This window comes from Canis lupus, chromosome 2, assembly GCF_003254725.2.
Source record: "Canis lupus dingo isolate Sandy chromosome 2, ASM325472v2, whole genome shotgun sequence".
NCBI lineage: Eukaryota > Metazoa > Chordata > Mammalia > Carnivora > Canidae > Canis > Canis lupus.
This window is the reverse complement of record NC_064244.1, coordinates 49,117,791-49,137,181: the sequence shown is the minus strand read 5'-3', so window position 1 is coordinate 49,137,181 and position 19,391 is coordinate 49,117,791. Positions and strand designations below refer to the sequence as shown.

The following is a 19,391-nucleotide window of genomic DNA, read 5'->3' as shown; positions in this document are numbered from 1 at the left end:
TCTCATGAATAAATAAATAAAACCTTAAAAAAAAAACAGCAAATAAATCCCGAGTGTCATTTATTTGTATTATTCCCATTTATTTGTGAAAAGGGAATAATATATGCTTTTCCTCACAGTATCAATCATTTATTACTATTATTATATTGAAAATATATTTAAAATTCTACTTTTTTTTTCTGTTGATAAAAGTAATACAAAGTCATACAAAATATGTCTAGTCTTCAGGATGATAAAAATGCCCTAAGTAAATAAAATGAAATTTCTGTTTTTCCATTACTGCATGTTTCGGGAACTGTCGGATGTATTTCCATGAGATGTAGAGGGAATGTTCTGGAGGGTTTGATTTAAAACAGAGACCACATGGCACATGTGGCATATACCGTTCAGTGTGAGGGCCCTGGCAGTTGTCCTCCCGGGCAGTGGATTGTGGGGCCTCCCTGCTGTTGACCAGGGGTACTTGCCAAACATATGAAGAAACTGAGGATAGCTTCAGACCTGAACTCCACCCCCAAGTCCCAGGGACCGATGTTCTGTTCTGCAGGCTCAAGGCCAATGAGCAGTAGCAGGGGTGGTTCTGTTTGGTGAGGACGGGGCATCTTCCTGAGCCAAGCCGGGCGGGCCTGCTGGTAAAGAATACCGGTACCACCAGCAGTAATCACAGTAGAGCCTCAGTCCAGCATCTGCTCTCTGAGAGGTTGGGAGAAGACCCAAGACCTGCGGTGCTTCATTTAACCCCCCCAATGGCCCCCTGGAGTAAGTGATGCTATTCTCTCCTTTTCAGGGATGAGGAATTTGAGGTGGCTGGAAGTGAAGCTGCTTGCTCCATGGCACAAAGTTGGTAAGTGGCAGAGCCAGCATTGGAACCCGAGGGTCGCCTTCATCCAAAGTCCCCGGTCCCCACCACCAGGCGTGTTTCTAGCAACAATCTGCCATGCTGTGGGCAGAGGCCTCTCTCATCACCACACCGCATCTGCTTCCTGAAACCCCTGCTAGGTGCCCACAGCGCTAACACCCAGAGTTCAAGCCAGTTAGTCTGCTCCCGGGGCCCACATTTATCATGTATGCTGGCTGTTATTCTGCTATGTTCTAGGCATTGCTCTGGGGACAGAAGCATGTAGAGGCCCTTCCGTCATGCAAGTTACATCCTCGGGAAAATATCTCCCCATTTCTGTGTCACAGCGCATATTCCCAGAGGCTCTGGGATCACATCCCACAGTCCGTGTGACCTTGGCTAAGTTGGCTCATCTCCCTTTGCCTCAGTTTCTTGTAAATTGGGAGACATGAATAGCATTTCCCCCAGAGATGTTACTAGAATTAAAGAGGTTAATACACATGAAGTATTGAGGGTAGTGGTAGTGATATTGTGATTTATGATAAGGCATATGTGATATATATATATTTGGCATATATGATAGGCATATATTATATATATATATATATATATATATATATATATATATATATATATATATTTTTTTTTTTTTTTTTTTGGCTTCCATCTCATTCCTGGCACAAAGCTCCTAAAATCCCTGGAATTTCCTAAGTGATGACAGCAGTAAAGGTGTCTTTTGTTATGTTAATAGGTTACTTTCAAAACCCACCTAAGGATGGGGGCTGGTTGCTAGGAGAACCGACTGTGTGATTAGAGGGCTGGAACTTTCATTCCCACCCGAAGGGCTGGGGAAGAGGAGGAACTGAAGATTGAGTTCGATCACCAATGACCAGGGATCACTCATGCCTGTGAAACGAAGCCTCCATAAAAACCAACAAAGGACAGGCCTGGAGAGCTGCCGTGTTGGGCACGCGTGGAGACCTGAGCAGCCTGGTGCGCTGGGGGAGGGATGGCATCTCCTTGTCCTTCCCCACGCCCTCCCCTTGCATCTGACTTCTGGCTATTGCTGAGTTACCTCCTTTTATAATAACTGGTGATCTAGCACATAACATGCTTCTCTGAGTTCTGTGAGTCGCTCTAGCAAATTAACCTGGTGTGTGGAGGGGGTCCTTGGAACTTCCAACCCGTACATCTCAAGTGGTGGGAGAGGGCAGTCTCGTAGCCCTTAGCTTGGGGGATCTGCAGCTGCATCCAGGTCATCTCAGAATTCAGTGCCCGTGTCCACAGATTGGTGGTGTGGAAAACCACTCCTGCACGTTGGAATTGGGTGCAGACATCACAGTGGCAGGCCGTAAGACCTCAATATATGTTAATTATTATTACTTCTTTTAGAATACTAAATAAACATCTAGATGGCAGAGGTCTTTCTATGGAAATTTCTCTATCTTTTCCTTCCTCCTTTCCTTTCCTTTCCTTTCCTTTCCTTTCCTTTCCTTTCCTTTCCTTTCCTTTCCTTTCCTTTCCTTTCCTTTCCTTTCCTTTCCTTTCCTTTCCCCTTTCCCTTTTCTTTTCTTCCTTCTTTCTTTCTTTCTTTCTTTCTTCTTTCTTTCTTTCTTTCTTTCTTTCTTTCTTTCTTTCTTCTTCTTCTTCTTCTTCTTCTTCTTCTTCTTCTTCTTTCCTTCCTTCCTTCCTTCCTTCCTTCCTTCCTTCCTTCCTTCCTTCCTTCCTTCCTTCCTTCCTTCCTTCCTTTCTTTCTTTCTTTCTTTCTTTCTTTCTTTCTTTCTTTCTTTCTTTCTTTCCTCTTTTCTAAAGATTTTATATACTTATTGAGAAAGAGAGAGAGCACCCGCAGAGAGAATTTCAAGCCGACTCCATCCTGAGCACTGAACCTGAGGCAGGGCTTGATCTGAGGACCCTGAAATCATGATCTGGTCAGCAACCAAGAGTCAGACACTTGACCGACAGAGTTACCCAGGCGCCCCCCGTCCCTTTGGATATTTCTCAAGTGTCCTCCTCTAGGCTGTAAACTTCTTTTTTTTTTAAATTTTTTTTAATTTTTATTTTATGATAGTCACAGAGAGAGAGAGAGAGAGAGAGAGAGAGAGAAAGAGAGAGAGAGAGAGAGAGGCAGAGACACAGGCAGAGGGAGAAGCAGGCTCCATGCACCGGGAGCCCGACGTGGGATTCGATCCCGGATCTCCAGGATCGCACCCTGGGCCAAAGGCAGGCGCCAAACAGATGCCTGATCTAAGGGATCCCTAGGCTGTAAACTTCTTAAAGACAAGAGCCAAGTCTCCAGTTCTTTTGTTTGCCCCACCTGAGGACACCTGCTCTTGACGGGGGAGGCCAGTGGGGAAGGCCTCTGTTTGAGGGTCAGAGTGTGTCTCTGCTCTACTCAGAGCACAACTGTGTTCACCTGAGGGGCTCCATTTTCATCATCATATCTTCTTGAACAGAGAAGAGTGTATGCTCAGTGCCTTCCATCGTTTGTGTAAAACAAATTTGTAATATCTCAAGAAACAGGTCCCAAGGCTATCACGTTAAAAACATCTTGTGCCTCAAAGAGAAATGACAAGACTTACCTTGATTTTTCAATGGTAAAGGCATAGTTTCCCTGAGTTTGCTTAAAAGGTTTTTCATTTCTCGCATGTCTCTGCAAAAGTGATAAAAAGAAAAAAAAATCAGCTGTAAGTTTTTGAAATGCAATCCCAAACAGTCTGTTCTATGAGACAATCGGGAGACGAGAGTCTGTGCTTAATTGTACTAGCTCTAGTTTCCAGTAGGCAAATATTGAATTTATTTTGCTTTTACAAGAAAAAAAAAATCTGAGACTGATGGCTGTGGAAGGAGTGAGAGCGACTCTGGCAAACATTTCCACCGGGCATTCTGCTGTGGGAGCCCTCGTCCCTGCCCTCAGTTGGACCTGGCTGGGGTCAGAAGAGTCTCTGGTGACAAGGACAGTATTGCAGCTTTATGAAAGGGAGGTCAAGGACATGCAAGTAGAGTAACAGGGGTCCTCGGGGCCAAGCTGAGGCTGGGTGACGTTGCTCTCAGACTTTCAGGTCAGATGGCTGCTGTGTTTGTACAGGTTCACTTGCTACTGTCCCATTCCCGTGACTGAAATTCAATGTCCCACAGGAGTTAGGGATTCACAAGGCTCAACATTCATTAAATTGACTTGGACTGATGGGAGACTGAAATTCTAAAACCTTCAGAGAAGAGCTCTTCACAGTGGCAGGAGAGATATTGTGGAAGACAGAGAGAGAGGGAGAGAGAAGCACCTGGGACAGAAGGACCTGCCCCTAGCACCTCGCATGTAGGTAAGCCACTGCGTACCTCCAACATTGCTGTGCTCACATCATAAGAGTATGTGTGACCCCCAAATCAACAAACCATGGAGCAGGAAGCCATTCCAAGGGCTTCTAGTTTGGGGTAGAGGTCAGTTGGACTTTTCAAATCCTTGGGGCAGTAGTTCTCCCCATGTTGAATTCTCTCCATGTAACTCATCCATTGGAGTTAGTGCTCTTGAAATCATGGGACATCGTGGTAGATTTCATTTACAAAAGCAAAAATCAGATACGTCTTTTTCAGTTAGCTCTAGGATAGGGACGCAACAGCAGCAGGTACTGAGGATTTAAGAAAGCCTTTTGGGGGAGGATCATCTGAAAGTTGAGGAAATTTTAATCACTAACTTATTTTTCTTTTGCTCTATGAAGAACAAGAATCATCATTTAATTTTCCATATGAAATCCTTCAGTTCCTTGCGGTATTTCTTTACAAAATTCTTTTATAGGCTCCACACCCAATGTGGGGCTTGAATTCACAACCATAAGATTAAGAGTTGTAGGCTCGACCAGCTGAGCCAGCCGGGCGCCCCTGCCCCAGTCCGTTTCTTGATATACAACTGTTGTCTTGAGTATGGTTTGAGGAACACTTGTTCTAGGGGAGGCCAGGGACCCCACAGCATCTCTCCTTAAGCACCGGCTAATATGTAACAAGGAACTCTTTCTCAGGAATAGCTAATTGGAGGGGGCACTTGGGTGGCCCAGTAGTTGAACATCCGTCTTTGGCTCAGGTTGTGATCCTGGGGGCCTGGGATTGAGCCCTGCATCATGCTTCCTGTAGGAAGCCTGCTTCTCCCTCTGCCTATGTCTCTGCTCCTCTCTCTGTGTCTCTCGTGAATAAATAAATAAAATCTTTTAAAAAATCTTAAAACAAAAAGGAATAACTGGAAAAGGAGAAGAAAGCAGCTTTGTGGGTCAGGTGTAGAAATAAACATAAGAAAATCAGAATCCTTTCCCATAAGTATGAGGATACGTCTGTGGGGCACAGATGTCTATAAGGCCCAAAAGGTATTTCTAGAGAGAGAAGGTGAAAGGGGGGGGGGGGGACCAGGAAGGCAGGGCCCCACATCGAAAAGCTCAAGGGGCATATTCTGATTTCCTGTAAAATCCTCAGGGGCAGATGGGATGGGAGGTGGGCGGGCCGACCATGGGAACCAGCTGGGAGTGCAGAATGTGAGACTGAGGCAGAGTCTCCCCAGACAGCACCGATTCTCAGTCCTGGTGCTCCAAGGAGAAGCACCATGTGCCAAGACCCCACCCCCTGAGAGCCTGATACAGCTGGTTTATGGGGATGGGGGCTTGGGAATCAATGTTTTTAAGAAGCCCTCCTGGGTGACCCACCCAGTGTTAGGCGCCCTGATGTGTCAGGGCAGAGAGGGAGAACTCAGGAAGCAGCCTTACCAGACCTGGGCTCCTGAGCCTACTTATTTCAGCCATTCCCACCTCCTTTGAACCTGAATCTGGACTTTAGGGCTGAACTTCGAAACTATGGGTTATACTCTCCCGTTTCTTCTTTTAATTGAGGTAAAATTGGTATCGAACATTATTGAAGTTTCAGGTGTCTAACATTACAAATTGCCATCTGTACGTACTACAAAGTGATTACTTCTGCAGGTGCAGTTAGGCTCCAACACCCTACAATTGACCTCTTCCAACCATTTCGCCTCCCTCTATCCCCCACCCTTCCCCTCTATAACCGCTAATCTGTTCTCTTGTATCTGTGAGTTGTTTTGTTTGCTTTGTTTTTGTAGATTCCACAGACGAGAGGGATCCCATGGTATTTGTCTTTCTCTGTGTCACTTATTTCACTTATCATAATACCTTCATGATCCATCCATGTTGTTCCAAGTCACAACTGAACAGTATTCCATTAGGGTGTGCGTGCACTCACACACACACACACACACACACCCATCTTTTTGTGGTTTTCCCATCTTTCTTTTTGTAACTGATTTCTAGTTTCATACTATGATAGTAAGGAAAGATACTTGATATGATTTCAATCTTCCTGAATTTACTGAGACTTGTTTTGTGGCCTAACATGTGATCTGTCTTAGAGAGTGTTCCATGTACACTCGAAAAGAATGTGTATTCTGTTACTTTTGGATGGAGTGTCTGTATATATTTATTACGTGCATCTGGTCTAGTGTGTCATTTAGGGTCAATGTTTCCTTATTAATTTTGGATTTGCATGATCTATTAGTTGATGTAAGTGGGATGTAACCATCAGTACACTGCTGTCAGTTTCTTCTTTTAGGTTTGTCAATCTTGGTTTTATATATCTGGGTGCTCCTTTGATAGGCATATATATAGTTAAAAGTGTTATATCTTTTTGTTGGATTAACCCTTTTACATTATGTAACGCCCTTCTTTGTCTATTACCACAGTCTATGTTTTACATAGACTCTACCCCCAACATGGGGCTTGGCTTGGATTCGTGACTCCAAGTTCAACAGTAACATGCTCTACCGACTGACTCAGCCAGATGCCCCCCCTGTTATCACAGTTTTTGCTTTAAAGTCTATTTTGTCTGCTATGGATATACCTACAGCAGATTTATTTTCATTTCCATTTGCATGAAATATCTTTCTTCCCTTCTCTTTCAGTCTTTGTGTGTCCTGAAGTGAGTCTCTTGTTGGTAGCCTGCAGATGGATCCTATTTTTATTTATCCCTTCAGTCACTCTATGTCTTTTGATTGGAGAGTTTTGTTCCTTTACATTTAAAGTAGGTTTTGATAGGTAAGTACTTATTGCCATTTTGTTAATTGTTTTCTGGCTGTTTTTTTTTTTAATATATTTTTTTCTTTATTTATGATAGTCACACAGAGAGAGAGAGAGAGAGAGAGAGAGAGGCAGAGACACAGGCAGAGGGAGAAGCAGGCTCCATGCACCGGGAGCCCGACGTGGGATTCGATCCCGGGTCTCCAGGATCGCGCCCTGGGCCAAAGGCAGGCGCCAAACCACTGCGCCACCCAGGGATCCCCATTCTGGCTGGTTTTGTACTTCCTGTCCATTCCTTTCTTCTTTCTCTCTTACCCTGTGGTTTCATGGCTCTCTTTAGCGTTTTGTTTAGATTCTCTCATTTTCTTTGTGTTTTTATGGTAAGTTTTTGCTTTGTGGCTTACCATAAAGTTCACAAATAAGTTCCTATGTATAAAATGGCCTATTTTGAATTACTAGCAACATTCCAAAACTTTATATTTCTTCTACCTCCTGCCATTTTATATTTTTGATATCCCATTTTACATCTTTTAATTCATTAATTAATTTTTAAAGATTTTATTTATTTATTCATGAGACACACAGAGAGGAGAGAGAGAGAGACAGAGACAGAGACAGAGACAGGCAGAGAGAGAAGCAGGCTCCATGCAGGGAGCCTGACCTAGGACTTGATCCCCAGTCTCCAAGATCAGGCCCTGGGATGAAAGCAGTGCTAAACCACTGAGCCACTGGGCTGCCGCTACATCTTTTAATTTAATGTACACTTTAAGTCTTGTAGCTTCAGTTAGCTGTACTATTTTTGTCTTTTAACCTTCATAGTTGCTTAGAAAGTGACTGATTCACTACTTTCACTAAATATTTACCTTTTCTGGTAGGATTTTGTATATATTTCCTTGTTATTAATTAGTGTTATTTCTTTTCAGTTTAGAAAAGTTCCTTTAACACTTACTGTGATTCTGGGTTAGTGGTGATGAGCTCCTTATAGCTCTTGCTTATCTGGAAAACTCCTTTTTAAAAACTATTTTATTAAAAATATTTAATTTACTTATTTGAGAGAGAAAGCACCAGCAGGGGGAGAGGCAGAAGGTGAAAGAGAAGCAGGCTCCCCACCGAACAGGGAGCCCAATTGGGGGCTCAATCCTAGGACCCTGAGATCATGACCTGAGCTGAAGGCAGATGCTTCACCAGCTGAGCCACCCAGGCACCCCTTGCTTGTCTGGAAAACTCTGAATCTCTCCTTCAAATTTTTTTTTAAGTGGGCTCCATGCTGGGCACAGAGCCCACTGTGAGGTCTGAACCTGTGACCCCAAGGTCACCTGACCTGAGATCAAGCATCAGACACTCAACAGACTGAGCCACTCAGGAGACCTCTCCCTCAACTTTGAATGATAACTTTGATAACTTGCTGAGAATTCTCTCTTTTTTTTTTTTTTAAGACTTTATTTATTTATTTGACAAAGAGAGAGAGAATGACCCAGAGACCACAAGCAGAGGGAGCAGCAGAGGGAAAGGGAGAAGCAGGCTCCTGGCTGAGCAGGGAGCCTGATATGGTGCTTGATCCCAGGACGCTGGGATCATGACCTGAGCCGAAGGCCAAGGTTTAACTGACTGAGCCACTCAGGTGCCCCAACTTGCTGAGAATTCTTGGTGAGTTTTTTTCCTTTCAGCACTTTCCTTTCAGCTACTCTCTCCTGGCTTGCAAGGTTTCTGCTGACAACTCTGCTGGCATACTTATGGGGTTTCTTGTGCTGTTTTTTTAAGATTCTCTCTTATCTTTAACTTTTACCATTTTAATTATAATTTACCATTTTAATTATAATTATAATTACCATTTTAATTATAATATGTCTTGTGGATCTCTTTGAGTTCTTTTTATTCAGGACTCTCTATTTCTTAAATCTAGATTCCTTGCCCAGATTAGAAAGGTTTTCAACTATTATCTCTTCAAGTTTCTGGTTTCTTTCTATAAGTTTTCTGGCCTTTTTTTTCTCTCTTCTCTTTCTGGAGCCTCTCTTATATAAACATTATTCCACTTGATATCTCAGAGGTCCCTTAAATTATCTTCATTTTTTACAATTCTTTTTACTTTTTGTTCTCCTGCCCAGATGACTTCTGTTGCTTTCTCTTCTAGCTTGTTGATGAGATTTTTGGCTTTATCCAGTCTGCTCTTGAACCCCTTTAGTATACTTTTATACTTTTTAGATCAGTTATGGTATTCTTCAGCTCTGTAACTACTCTATGGAACTTTCTTATATTTTCTATCTCTTTGTTGAGGATCTCCATGTTCATCCATTCTTCTGAGTTCCTTGAGCATCTTTATGACCATGACTTTAAACTCCTTATCAGGTGGGCTGGGCTGCTTATGTCTTTTTCATCAATATTTTTTTCTGCTGTTTTGTCTTTTTGTTGTTGTTGTTGTTGTTGTTGTTTGTTTGTTTGAAACATAATGTTTTGTTGAAACATTTGGTCTTATTCTCTGTGTTTGTTTGTATGTAATAGTCAAATCAACTACCTCTTCCAGCCTTGAAGAATGTCTTTGGGCAGGAGAGGTCATGTGGAGCCCAGATATGCAATCCCCTCTGATCACCAGAACTAGGTGCTCAAGGATTATCGTCTGATGGGCTGCGCATACCCATATGCTGTACCAGGGTTATATCTGTGGTATGGGGGTGGGTGGGATTGGCCCTTGGCCTGGCTGTGACATGTGCTTTTGCTCTGATGGTGAGTGGGATTTTCACCTGGGCATGCCTGCCAGCTCTAACAGGTTAGAGAGATAGTTCCAAAATGGTGCCCACTGACACTAAACTTATCATTATCAGGGTAGGAAGAGGTCACATATATAGTGGCCATCAATGTCTCTGTCTCTGGATAAAGTCTCAACATTTTCCTGTCTCTCTGTCAGGTGCTTTAAGATTAGTAAATTGGTTTCCTTCATTTATGATCTAGGCACTTTTCAAATTACTGTTTTTGTGTTGGGTCCCAGGGCAAGTGAATCTGTGCATGAGTCCATAAGAGTGGGTTCTCTAGTCTCTTGAGTTTTATAGTTATCCTGGATGTACTCTTCATTGGCTTTTAAAGCCTGGCATTTAGGGGACTTGTATCTCTCATGCAGGGTCTAAAGGTTAGAAGCCTGATGTGGAGCACAGGCCCCCCCACTTCTTAGGAAAAGTTATATACTTTTTGAGGTCCCTCCTGATTATGGGTCACAGCACTTATGGTGTAGTCTTTTTTCGCAAGGCAGCGTCTTTGCCTCTTGTACCCATTTCAGTGCTGTATTTCTTGTCCTTTGTTGTGGAGGCTCCATGCATCCAATTTTTTGGTCTTTTTCAGAGGAAATTATAATTGTGTATTTGTTGGATCCATAGGACGGAGTAAGTTTACATCTTTTTATGCCACCATCTTGAACCCAACTGCACTCTCTCTTATTTTTGTTCCCAGCCATAGCTGGCTTTCTTATAAACTCAGAAGGCTTAGATAGCTGCTGTGCAAGGTTTCTGTAAGGGAAAATGTCTTTTCTGATGGATTATGCCCTGATCATGGCACTCTGGCAGATATTTCTTCCTGGGAATGGAGCAAAGCATTTTCTATTTCATAAATTAAGATAAATCATTCCCTCACCATTTGTCTATAGCTGTATCAGACCGTGCCAAACAGCTTTATTGTTTGAATTGTTAGATTTCCAAGCTTACACAAAATCCAAGTTTTATTAATAGCACATAATTACCACATGGTTCAATTTTCTATAAACACAGAAATTCAGTAATTAGCTTTAGAATTATATTACAATATGAAAGTAGAACCACAATGGCTATAAATGCCATTGTGTGTTACATTTCTAAAAATAAAAAAAATAAAATGTTCATTATCTTGTCAATGATTCAACTCCACACAAAGCCCTCAGTGGAATTGCCCAGTATTCATTCAACTGCTTTGTGTCAGCTCTGGGGACATTAGTAGCAAAGGACATGATATCACTGTGGAGGCCAATAAACAAGGGCCTCATCCTCCAGCCTCACAGAATGGCATTTTTAGCATCTAGATGAGCCATGGCACTTACTATTATATTATTATTGCTTCCTTTCCCCAAATGAAATTAAATCACTGTAGAATATTTTCTTCTTAAGAAGGAAACTCCCTCTACTGCTTGTTAAGACAAATGCATTAGCTCACTTTGACCACTAAGCGGCCATCAGCTACATTCTGGGGAACTTTGAGAAGGGAGCTCTAGGAACAGCTGTCTGTCAAATGGACAGAATGCTTAGCTCCTGACTAGCAAGCAGTTCAGCAGGCCATTTCCTACACCTGAAATCCAGGAATCTACTTTCAGCATCTTTGCATGATCGTGGATTCTTCTTCTTTAGATAAATGGAAATTTTGGTACCTGGCCCAGGGGGTGAGCTGTGATGGTATCTAGATTCAACGGTCTTCCCAAGGAAGCACACTGTTTTCATTTCCATGGAGACACAGTGTGGTATAGGATAAAAAGAGGCCTGGGAGCCTGTGACTGCGGGAAATTCTGCTATCATTCTACTGTAGGATTCGGACTCTCTACCTTCTGTTACCTCAGTTTTCTGAGATTTCTGAAATCTGAATCTTGAAGACAAAAGCTGAATCTGAAAGAGAAAAATCTCAACTTTCACAGTCCCTAAGAGTATTAACTGGAGGAATACTGGCAGCCTATTTAGGGTAACTTCCCACTTACCTTTCAGTGTTCTCAATGTCTGTGGAAACCTGCCAGGAATGTTGCTGAATATCTACAGGGGATGATGAGGAGTCCTCTAGAGCAGGTGTTTCGGTACTCTCCTCAATTTTGCAATCCAAACTCTTGGTTCCCCCACCAGGCTCCTTTCCTGAGTTGGGGGCGGTGAGAGGGGGTGTTGGTAAAGAGAAAAGGACAAGAAATCATAAATTCAAGTTCTATAGCCAAGATATCATTGCAAGGATTGTCCGTGCTTTGAGTTATAGGCTCCATTAACCCTAATAAATTTCTGACTATTAGATACAATATTAATTCAGTTGTTTCTGAATAACATGAATATAGATATCTCTATCTCTAGCTATACAAATATGTGTGTGTGTGTGTGTGTGTGTGTGTGTAGCATGTTTTGCAACATTCTGGGAAAGATAGTTGGAGGTCAATGGAACCTTAAGATCAAGCTAAAAGTAAGGGCTTAGTCTTTGATGGAGTACTTGGTGCTCTGTTATCCATTCCTAGTGAGGTAGATCAGGTTAGCTTGGGGGGTGGTTCAGCTTGTAAAATCAGGCTGCTTTTTGGTTCTTTGATTCAGAGGCAACTAAGAGGACCAGGAGCAAGTGACGACCAGCAGGAAGAAAGGGTGCTCCTGCCATTCTCTCTGACTCTGACACTGGCTATCTTAGATTCATATCCCTTAAACAAATATAAATTTTGGGACCGTGTATGTGGATAGTAGTAGTATCTTGGTATATAGCAAACAGGAGAGATTGTGGACTTGCCTTCCATTTCCTTGGCTTTCCAACCTCCTTCAGTTTATGCTTTTATGAGGAAATAGTTCAGCCTCAAGGTCCAGACTTGCTCTGCTGAGACCATAAAGTGCTATCACCTAAAGTGCCATGTGCTTACTAGGTAGCCATCCACAAGCAATGCACTGCCAGTCCACTAAGACTTGTATTTACCATTACTAATCTCAAGGGAATAGATCAATACTTCCTAGAAACAAAGCTTCAGATTGGTTCAGCAATGAACTCACAAAAAATTAAGTGGGAGAGTAGTCTATGGCCCAGATACCCACTGTTAACATCTGTCATTCTGCCCTGACCGTTTGTCATCTGCAATGGTGTGTCCTCATATCAATGGGAATGGCCTGTGAAGCTGGAGAACTGAGTTTTATCAGTTGTTTATTCACTGACTCATTCATTTATTCACTTACAAATATTTCTCAACTGTCAGCTAAGTATCAGATCTTGGGCTTGGTGCTAGATTGTTTCTTTTACTTTTTTACCCAGTGTTATTTGTAGTACGTTGATGTACCTCTAGACTAGTTGTTAAGAATTTGTTATAGCACAATATCATTGAATATTCATGAGATAGCAGCTATACCAGGTTACCTCTTAGCTCAGTTTCTCTAAACCTGATGTGTGTTTTGCATGGTTAAAAAAAAACAACATAGGGGCACCTGGGTAGCTCAGTCGATTAAGCATCTGCCTTTGGCTCAGGTCATGATCTCAAGGTCTAGGATCGAGCCCCACAATAGCAAGAAGTTTGCTTCTCCCTATCCCTCTCCTCCTCCCCCCTACTCGTGTTCTCCCTCTCTCTGCTCTCAAGTAAATAAATAAAATCTTTTAAAAAAATAAAAAATATATAAACAAGAAATAAAACAAAAACACTTGTGACTAGGATGGTAAAATCTAATAGGAAGAATATCCCTTGGATGCTCGACTGGGGGAGATTAACAAAAATCTCATCCCTAAAAAAAAAAAAAAAATAAAATCTCATCCCTGTCACTTCTAACCTATATGGCAGCAACACAAGGAAAAAGAGACAAATAATTAAGTGGTAATTAACTGTGCACCATTCATCAACCTATAGTAGAAATGGACCTCTGACTATTCAGCCAAAGCACAAACACAAGTTTACTGATGAGAACTTTTGGTCCTTTTGTGTGTACTTTATGCACATTGATCCTGGGTGATGGAATTGCTTTTCCAATTTTATGGTATGCTGTTGGGGTGAAATTTAATTACGCACGTAATTTAGCATATTATCATTTCGCAGTCGGAGGGCACTGACCTCCTAAAAGCATTTGCACTGGCTTCCTGGGAGAGTGTACCAAATACAGTCCATCTGCCACCACCCCCCACCTTCCACCCCCGCTGAGCCGGGTCAGCCTTAGGATACAGTTCTGCAGGGGGGCCAAGGTCTGCGAGAGAAGCAGAAGGGGGGCTCCCCAGACAGCCCTCTGCTCCTCAAAACTCTGAAGGATTGGGCCATCTGAAAGCACACATGCTCCCGCGGTACTACTGGGGAGTTGAAGTGCATTCGGGAGCACAGTATGCTCTGGGCAGCCAAGGGGGGAGAAAGAAGATACAGAAACAGACTCCATCCTCTGCCTTTGGGCTTTGCTTGGCTTGGAGCCACCGTAGCCCCTGTCCTGCGGTCAGAGCTGTCATTCAAATGAGAACAGGGGAGGACACAAGGGAGCGTGATGCTCTTTCTTGGAGTCCTCTCTCTACCTCCCTCATATGTTACACACATATACACACACACACACACACACACACACACACACACACACATACTTTTTACACGAAAAGACATAAATAGAATCCAATCCACAATTAGTTTGTTTAAACTTGCTCCCTGCAATAATTCTCCTTAATAAGACAAATATTATAATATCATTCTATAACTTTTTCTAGGTAAAATCACTGTTCCTATATTCCTGAAACACACCTGTGAACTTGTAATGCCAAGGCATAGCCTCCTTTCCCTTATTTTTCAGTGGCTAGTTCTAACTTGGCTCATGTACATGAACCAAAAAAAAAAAAAAATTAAATAAATAAAAGCCTTGGATGTTGGGCTTGCAGTTTGGTGTTGTCTATCAGTTCACAAAATCTCAGAATCTTGGTCATATTGTATCTTCTCTGGCTGAAACATCTTAAAAGACAGAAGGGATCAGTATGAATTTAAGGGGTTTTCAGTTCCAGAGTATTTGCAGGGTCGAGTTCACCCTGCATGTAGGTAATTGCTTTCATGTACGGAGAGCAGTGATTTTATGCAGGGCGTCCCTTCCCAGGACAGTGTCTGGTTATTGCCTTCCTGGGACTTACTTATCTCTTGAAGAAATTATCTTGCTTATGCATTTGTCACCTAAATACATTTTAAATAATATATAAATTTGAGTCTTTTTTTCCCTTGTAACTCTTTCATATCTCTAATGCTATGTGCTCATGGCTCCCGATTTCTTTGCATGCCATCTCTTGGGTTCCACATCTTCAGCTTTTCTGGATTCAGTTTTCATTGTGTTGCAGCATATCTGCAACTAATTATTTCAGGAATATCTGTGGAATGTAGAATTTCTTACTCTTTATGTAACCGAAAATACTTTTTCTTCTTCTCTCTCTCTTTCTCTCTCTGTGCTCATACTTAAATTTTAATTGGCTGGATATAGAACTCTATCTTCAAAGTAAGTTTCTTTCAGAACTTGGGAGATACTATGTCCTTATCTTAGTACCCATATCCAGAGTGATTTGCATGTAGACTGTTTATGGCTCTGTGAAAAAAATTTATGGTATTATCTTTAAATTTTTGATTTATGAGATGCCTCCTAAGTATGTGTAGGTATAGCTTCCCTTTGTGTTAATCTTTTCTGGCATTTGACTGGCATCTACAATCTATTATTTCCCCTTTATTATTTTGAGAATTTGCAAACCTTCTGCAAACCTGCAATAATACAATGCATACCCAGGTATTTGGGTTTTACCAACTGTTAACATTTAGCTATATTTTCTTTTCTTTCTCTCTCTGTAGCTCTCTATATGTATGTGTATGTATATAAATTTCATATATAGAGATTAAATGGATTATATGTAATTTTTATATAAAACTATATATATAAATATAATTTTTATGACCCATTTAAGAGTAAGTTGCAGACATTAATGGCACTTTATTCTAAATACTTCAGCATATATCTCCTAAAGAACAAGTATGTTTTCCTACATAACCTCAGAACAATAATCACACCAAAAAAATATTTAACTTGGATTAAGTATGAGTCAACTTGATATAATACCATCATTTATTTGATACAATACTATTATTGAATATATAGTCTATATTCACATTTCCCTAGTTGTTCCAACCATGTTTTTTTTTCTTTTTCTAGCTTTTTCTTAAATCAAAGGCTCCAGTTAAAGATTGTGCACTGCATTTGGCCATCCTTTTTCTTTATTCTCCTTTTATCTAGAAGAGCACCCTTGCCTTTTTGTCTTTTATGTTATTAATATTTCTGAATGAAGAGTTCAGGCTAGTTGTTTTATAGTCTTTCAGTTTGGATTTGTCTTCTTGTATCCGCACGTCTAGGTTCAGAGTAAACCTTTTTTGGCAAGCATATTCTAGAAGGGATATTGATTCCTTCTTAGCATAGGGCATAAGAAAGCACATGAGTCACTTTGTCCCATTATTGTTAGTTTAGTATTACTGATTGCTTGCTTTCTGCCCAAAGCTTTCATTCCAATGGGAGAAAGGGATCTGCTATTACAGATGTACGCTTCTCCTTTCATAATCACTAAGTACTCTGTGGAGTGATTCACTGAGATATTATGGCATTTTCAATTTAAGTATTTCTTTCTTTTAGGTTTGGGAGAAGTTTTTCTATTTTTCTTGATTATCTACTTCTCTTTCTTTCAGAATTCCTATTTCTTATTGGAGTCTGTGGAACCGTCCTATATGTTTCTCCACTTACCCCACATTTATTTTGGGGGTGGAATTCTGGGAGAATGCTTTGACTTGATCTTATAGTTCACTCTTTTAGGGTCTCAGTATATTCATTATAATACTTGTTGAGAACTGTGAAGGGTCCGAGATTTTACTCTACCTGTGAGTTAGCCTGCTACAGTTTCATGGATCCTGGAAGAAGACTTGAGACTTCTAAGTCAGAGACAAAACCGGTTAATTACTCACAGAATAGCAGTGGCCAGACTATAAGCATTTATGGTGGTTTCTTGAGTCCTAAGTCCCACAGGGAGACACCGAAAGGGCCACATCACTGCCTGTACAACAAGGGGCTGTGTGACACCAGAGGAACCTGGAGCTCAGGGATCCTGACTTTTCTAAGAATGTCTGCCTTTGCCCCCGAGGGAAACATTTTCATTATACTGAATAGTCAGTATGCCCTGCTCTGGAGAGAGACTCTCTTTTCCAAGGCATTCACTAAGTAAATATTCTTGAAAAGACAGTATAAAACAAAGGGCAGTCATCACTGTGCAGGATGTACAGAAATGCAAGAGACTGGTGGGACATCTCCCAACACCAGTGAACCCCTCTATTTAGTTTTTATTTGATTGATGACATTTTTACCCCCAACAAATTAGGTAATTATCTTGATTAAATTAAAATCTTAATTATTCATGAGAAACAGGGACAGGCAGAGGGAGAAGAAGGCTCCGTGCAGGGAGCCTGACATGGGACTCAATCCTGGGTCTCCAGGATCACTCCCTGGGCTGAAGGCGGCGCCAAACCGCTGAGCCACCCCAGCTGCCCTGTTTCCTTTTTGCTACAGACTATTATTGTTTTATGGGTTTGATAGAATCCTAAATTTCTCTGAGAATATCAACCACATATATTTCAAATTCTTCATCTGTTTCCACTTTAAATTTGTTCTTCAAATATTAGCTGTTTGTTGCGTTTGGCATCCCCTTTTGGGGTGTTGCCTTTTTTCTTTTTTAATTTGTCATCCCTGGATGTCTATCTAGATTCATCTATGAGGATCTCTGTTTGCTTCTCATTCTGATTACAGTGTCCTCCTTCTGATTATTGTGGAGAAGGGACAGGATGTGTGGTGGCAAAATGTGTGTTTCAAAGCTTGTCTTCTGGGTGCTACTCATCTCCAGTGACAAGTTACCTAGGTTGTTTTTTGGGGCCCCATGTCTATTCAGAGTTTCATATTTAAAACTCCTACTACACTGAGCTATACTGAGCAGTTTAGCCTGACAAAAACACTGGAGTAATGTGCTCATTTTCTTTTTCTTCTACGGCTGTCTTTATGGAGGCGCAGTTATTTCACACCCTGCTCTGCTTAGCTGCCCCGTCCTGACAATCACACCAGATGTCCTCCTGGGGCGAGCAGTGATGTTCTCTGTTGCTCAGTGTGGGGCAGCCCAGCTTTTTCTGAATGCAATTTCCAACATTAATTTCCCTGACAACAGCTCTAGAAATCCTTCCTGTGATTTGCATTTGTTGATTCCAACTTCAAAGTATTTCTGGAATTGATTTTATTTTTGCAGTAATTTTCTCCTGCTTGAATTTCTTTTGTTTCTTTTCGAGTGTCTTATCAGCTATGGTTTCTTCTCTTCATTTATATCCACCAATCCAATCCCAATAGCTTTGTGGCTTTGAGAAATTCTTCGAGATTTCTGGTTTGTTGAAGGCGTCCTTCCTTGTTTGTGGGGGGCATAGAAGACTGTGCTGACCCCTTTCTTCTTTTCCTTTTATAATTAGGAGGGGCCACGTGACAGAGCTATTCAATGGATTGAAAGTAGGAGTGATGTATGCCTCTTCCAAATTGGCTCCTAAAAATCCTCCCATGTGATTCCCTTTGCTTTCTTTTCTCATCCTGACTATTGAATGGACGCGGATAATGGAAAGAGCAACACTGCTCACCCACCCCAGCTCTGGCATTGTATGATGTGGATAAATAACGAACTCTTATGGTTCAATCCATCAAGGTTTGGTGTTGTTTCATGTAACAGATACTCTACCCTGACAAATATAAGAACTAATATGGATTTATTTTTTTCATTATATCTTCTTCTGCTATTTCAATGGATGTTCAGTACCAGGGAAAATATATATATGAGTTCAGTGTCACATCTCTGCACAAGCTTTTCCACCAATTACACTCCTTCTCTTTTGGTGACAGATGCAGAATGAAAGCAGTTGATTCATTCGTTCAGTAGTTATTAATCGAAACTTTGCGCTAGGCACTATATTAAATTCTGAGGATACAGAGGTGAACACACTTAAGGAGATCAAATCTGAGAGGACAACAGACAAGAAACCAGGAAACTACCCCTCAATGTAAAAGGTGCTAAAATCTGTGCCGTGAAAATGCTTCGGGGACGTATGGGGTGTGTATCAACCCAGCCTTGGAGGGCCAGGAAAAGTTTCCTGTAGTAAATCTCATCTCAGTTATGACCCAGATGACCCAGATGAAAGGGATGGATGTGAGATGGGTAATATGTTCCACAGAAAAGGAGCAACTGAAAAGAATGTGCAAGTTTAGGTACCTATAAGTAGTTCAAGATGCCTGGAGAGTAGAAGGGCAAGGTGTGGGGGGGCAAGTGAGGTGGGGGTTGCTGGTGAAAGATGAGGCTGGAAAAATTAGGGTGAGCTCATAGACCTTCTTCTGAGCTACATTAACAAGTCAGTGGAGGAGTGCTCCACAAACCTGGACAGTGGCCAATCTGAGTTCTTTATCCCTAGCTTCCCCGCTTTGACCAGGTGTCCTTGGAATGGAGTACCAGTTCTCTACCATCAGGTGGGCCTTCTGCCCTGCTCTCAGGAAAGAGATCAACCAACCTGCAAGTGATAACTTCAAGTCAATGTTTTACTTTACCCAAGAGAGTGAATATGCATTTGAAATCATTTCTGATTATGAAATGAAAAACTCTGTCCCCTAAAAAATCAATTTTAGGCCTCAGTGAACAAATATTTGCTCAAGGAAGGGATGGAGGTAGGGAAGAGAGTCCGTAGAGTACCTTGAAATCATACTAAGCTGGCTTCATCACTT

The 19,391-nt window shown here is 41.6% G+C and overlaps 1 protein-coding gene across 3 annotated transcripts in view; it reads right to left on the bottom strand.

Moving 5' to 3' along the window:
• Nucleotides 1-19,391, bottom strand: part of LOC112660055 (regulator of G protein signaling 7 binding protein) — a 102,791-nt gene that overhangs the window by 13,533 nt on the left and 69,867 nt on the right. For 2 of the 3 annotated variants that reach the window (XM_025447380.3, XM_025447381.3), the window contains exons 4-5: nt 11,603-11,750; nt 3,418-3,488 (exon numbers count right to left, since the gene is read on the bottom strand). In XM_025447380.3, the coding sequence (XP_025303165.1) occupies nt 3,418-3,488; nt 11,603-11,750 (219 nt within the window). Of the gene's footprint in view, nt 1-3,413; nt 3,489-11,602; nt 11,751-19,391 lie in introns of those variants that run through there. The other variant, XM_035713479.2, reaches the window with a different exon arrangement.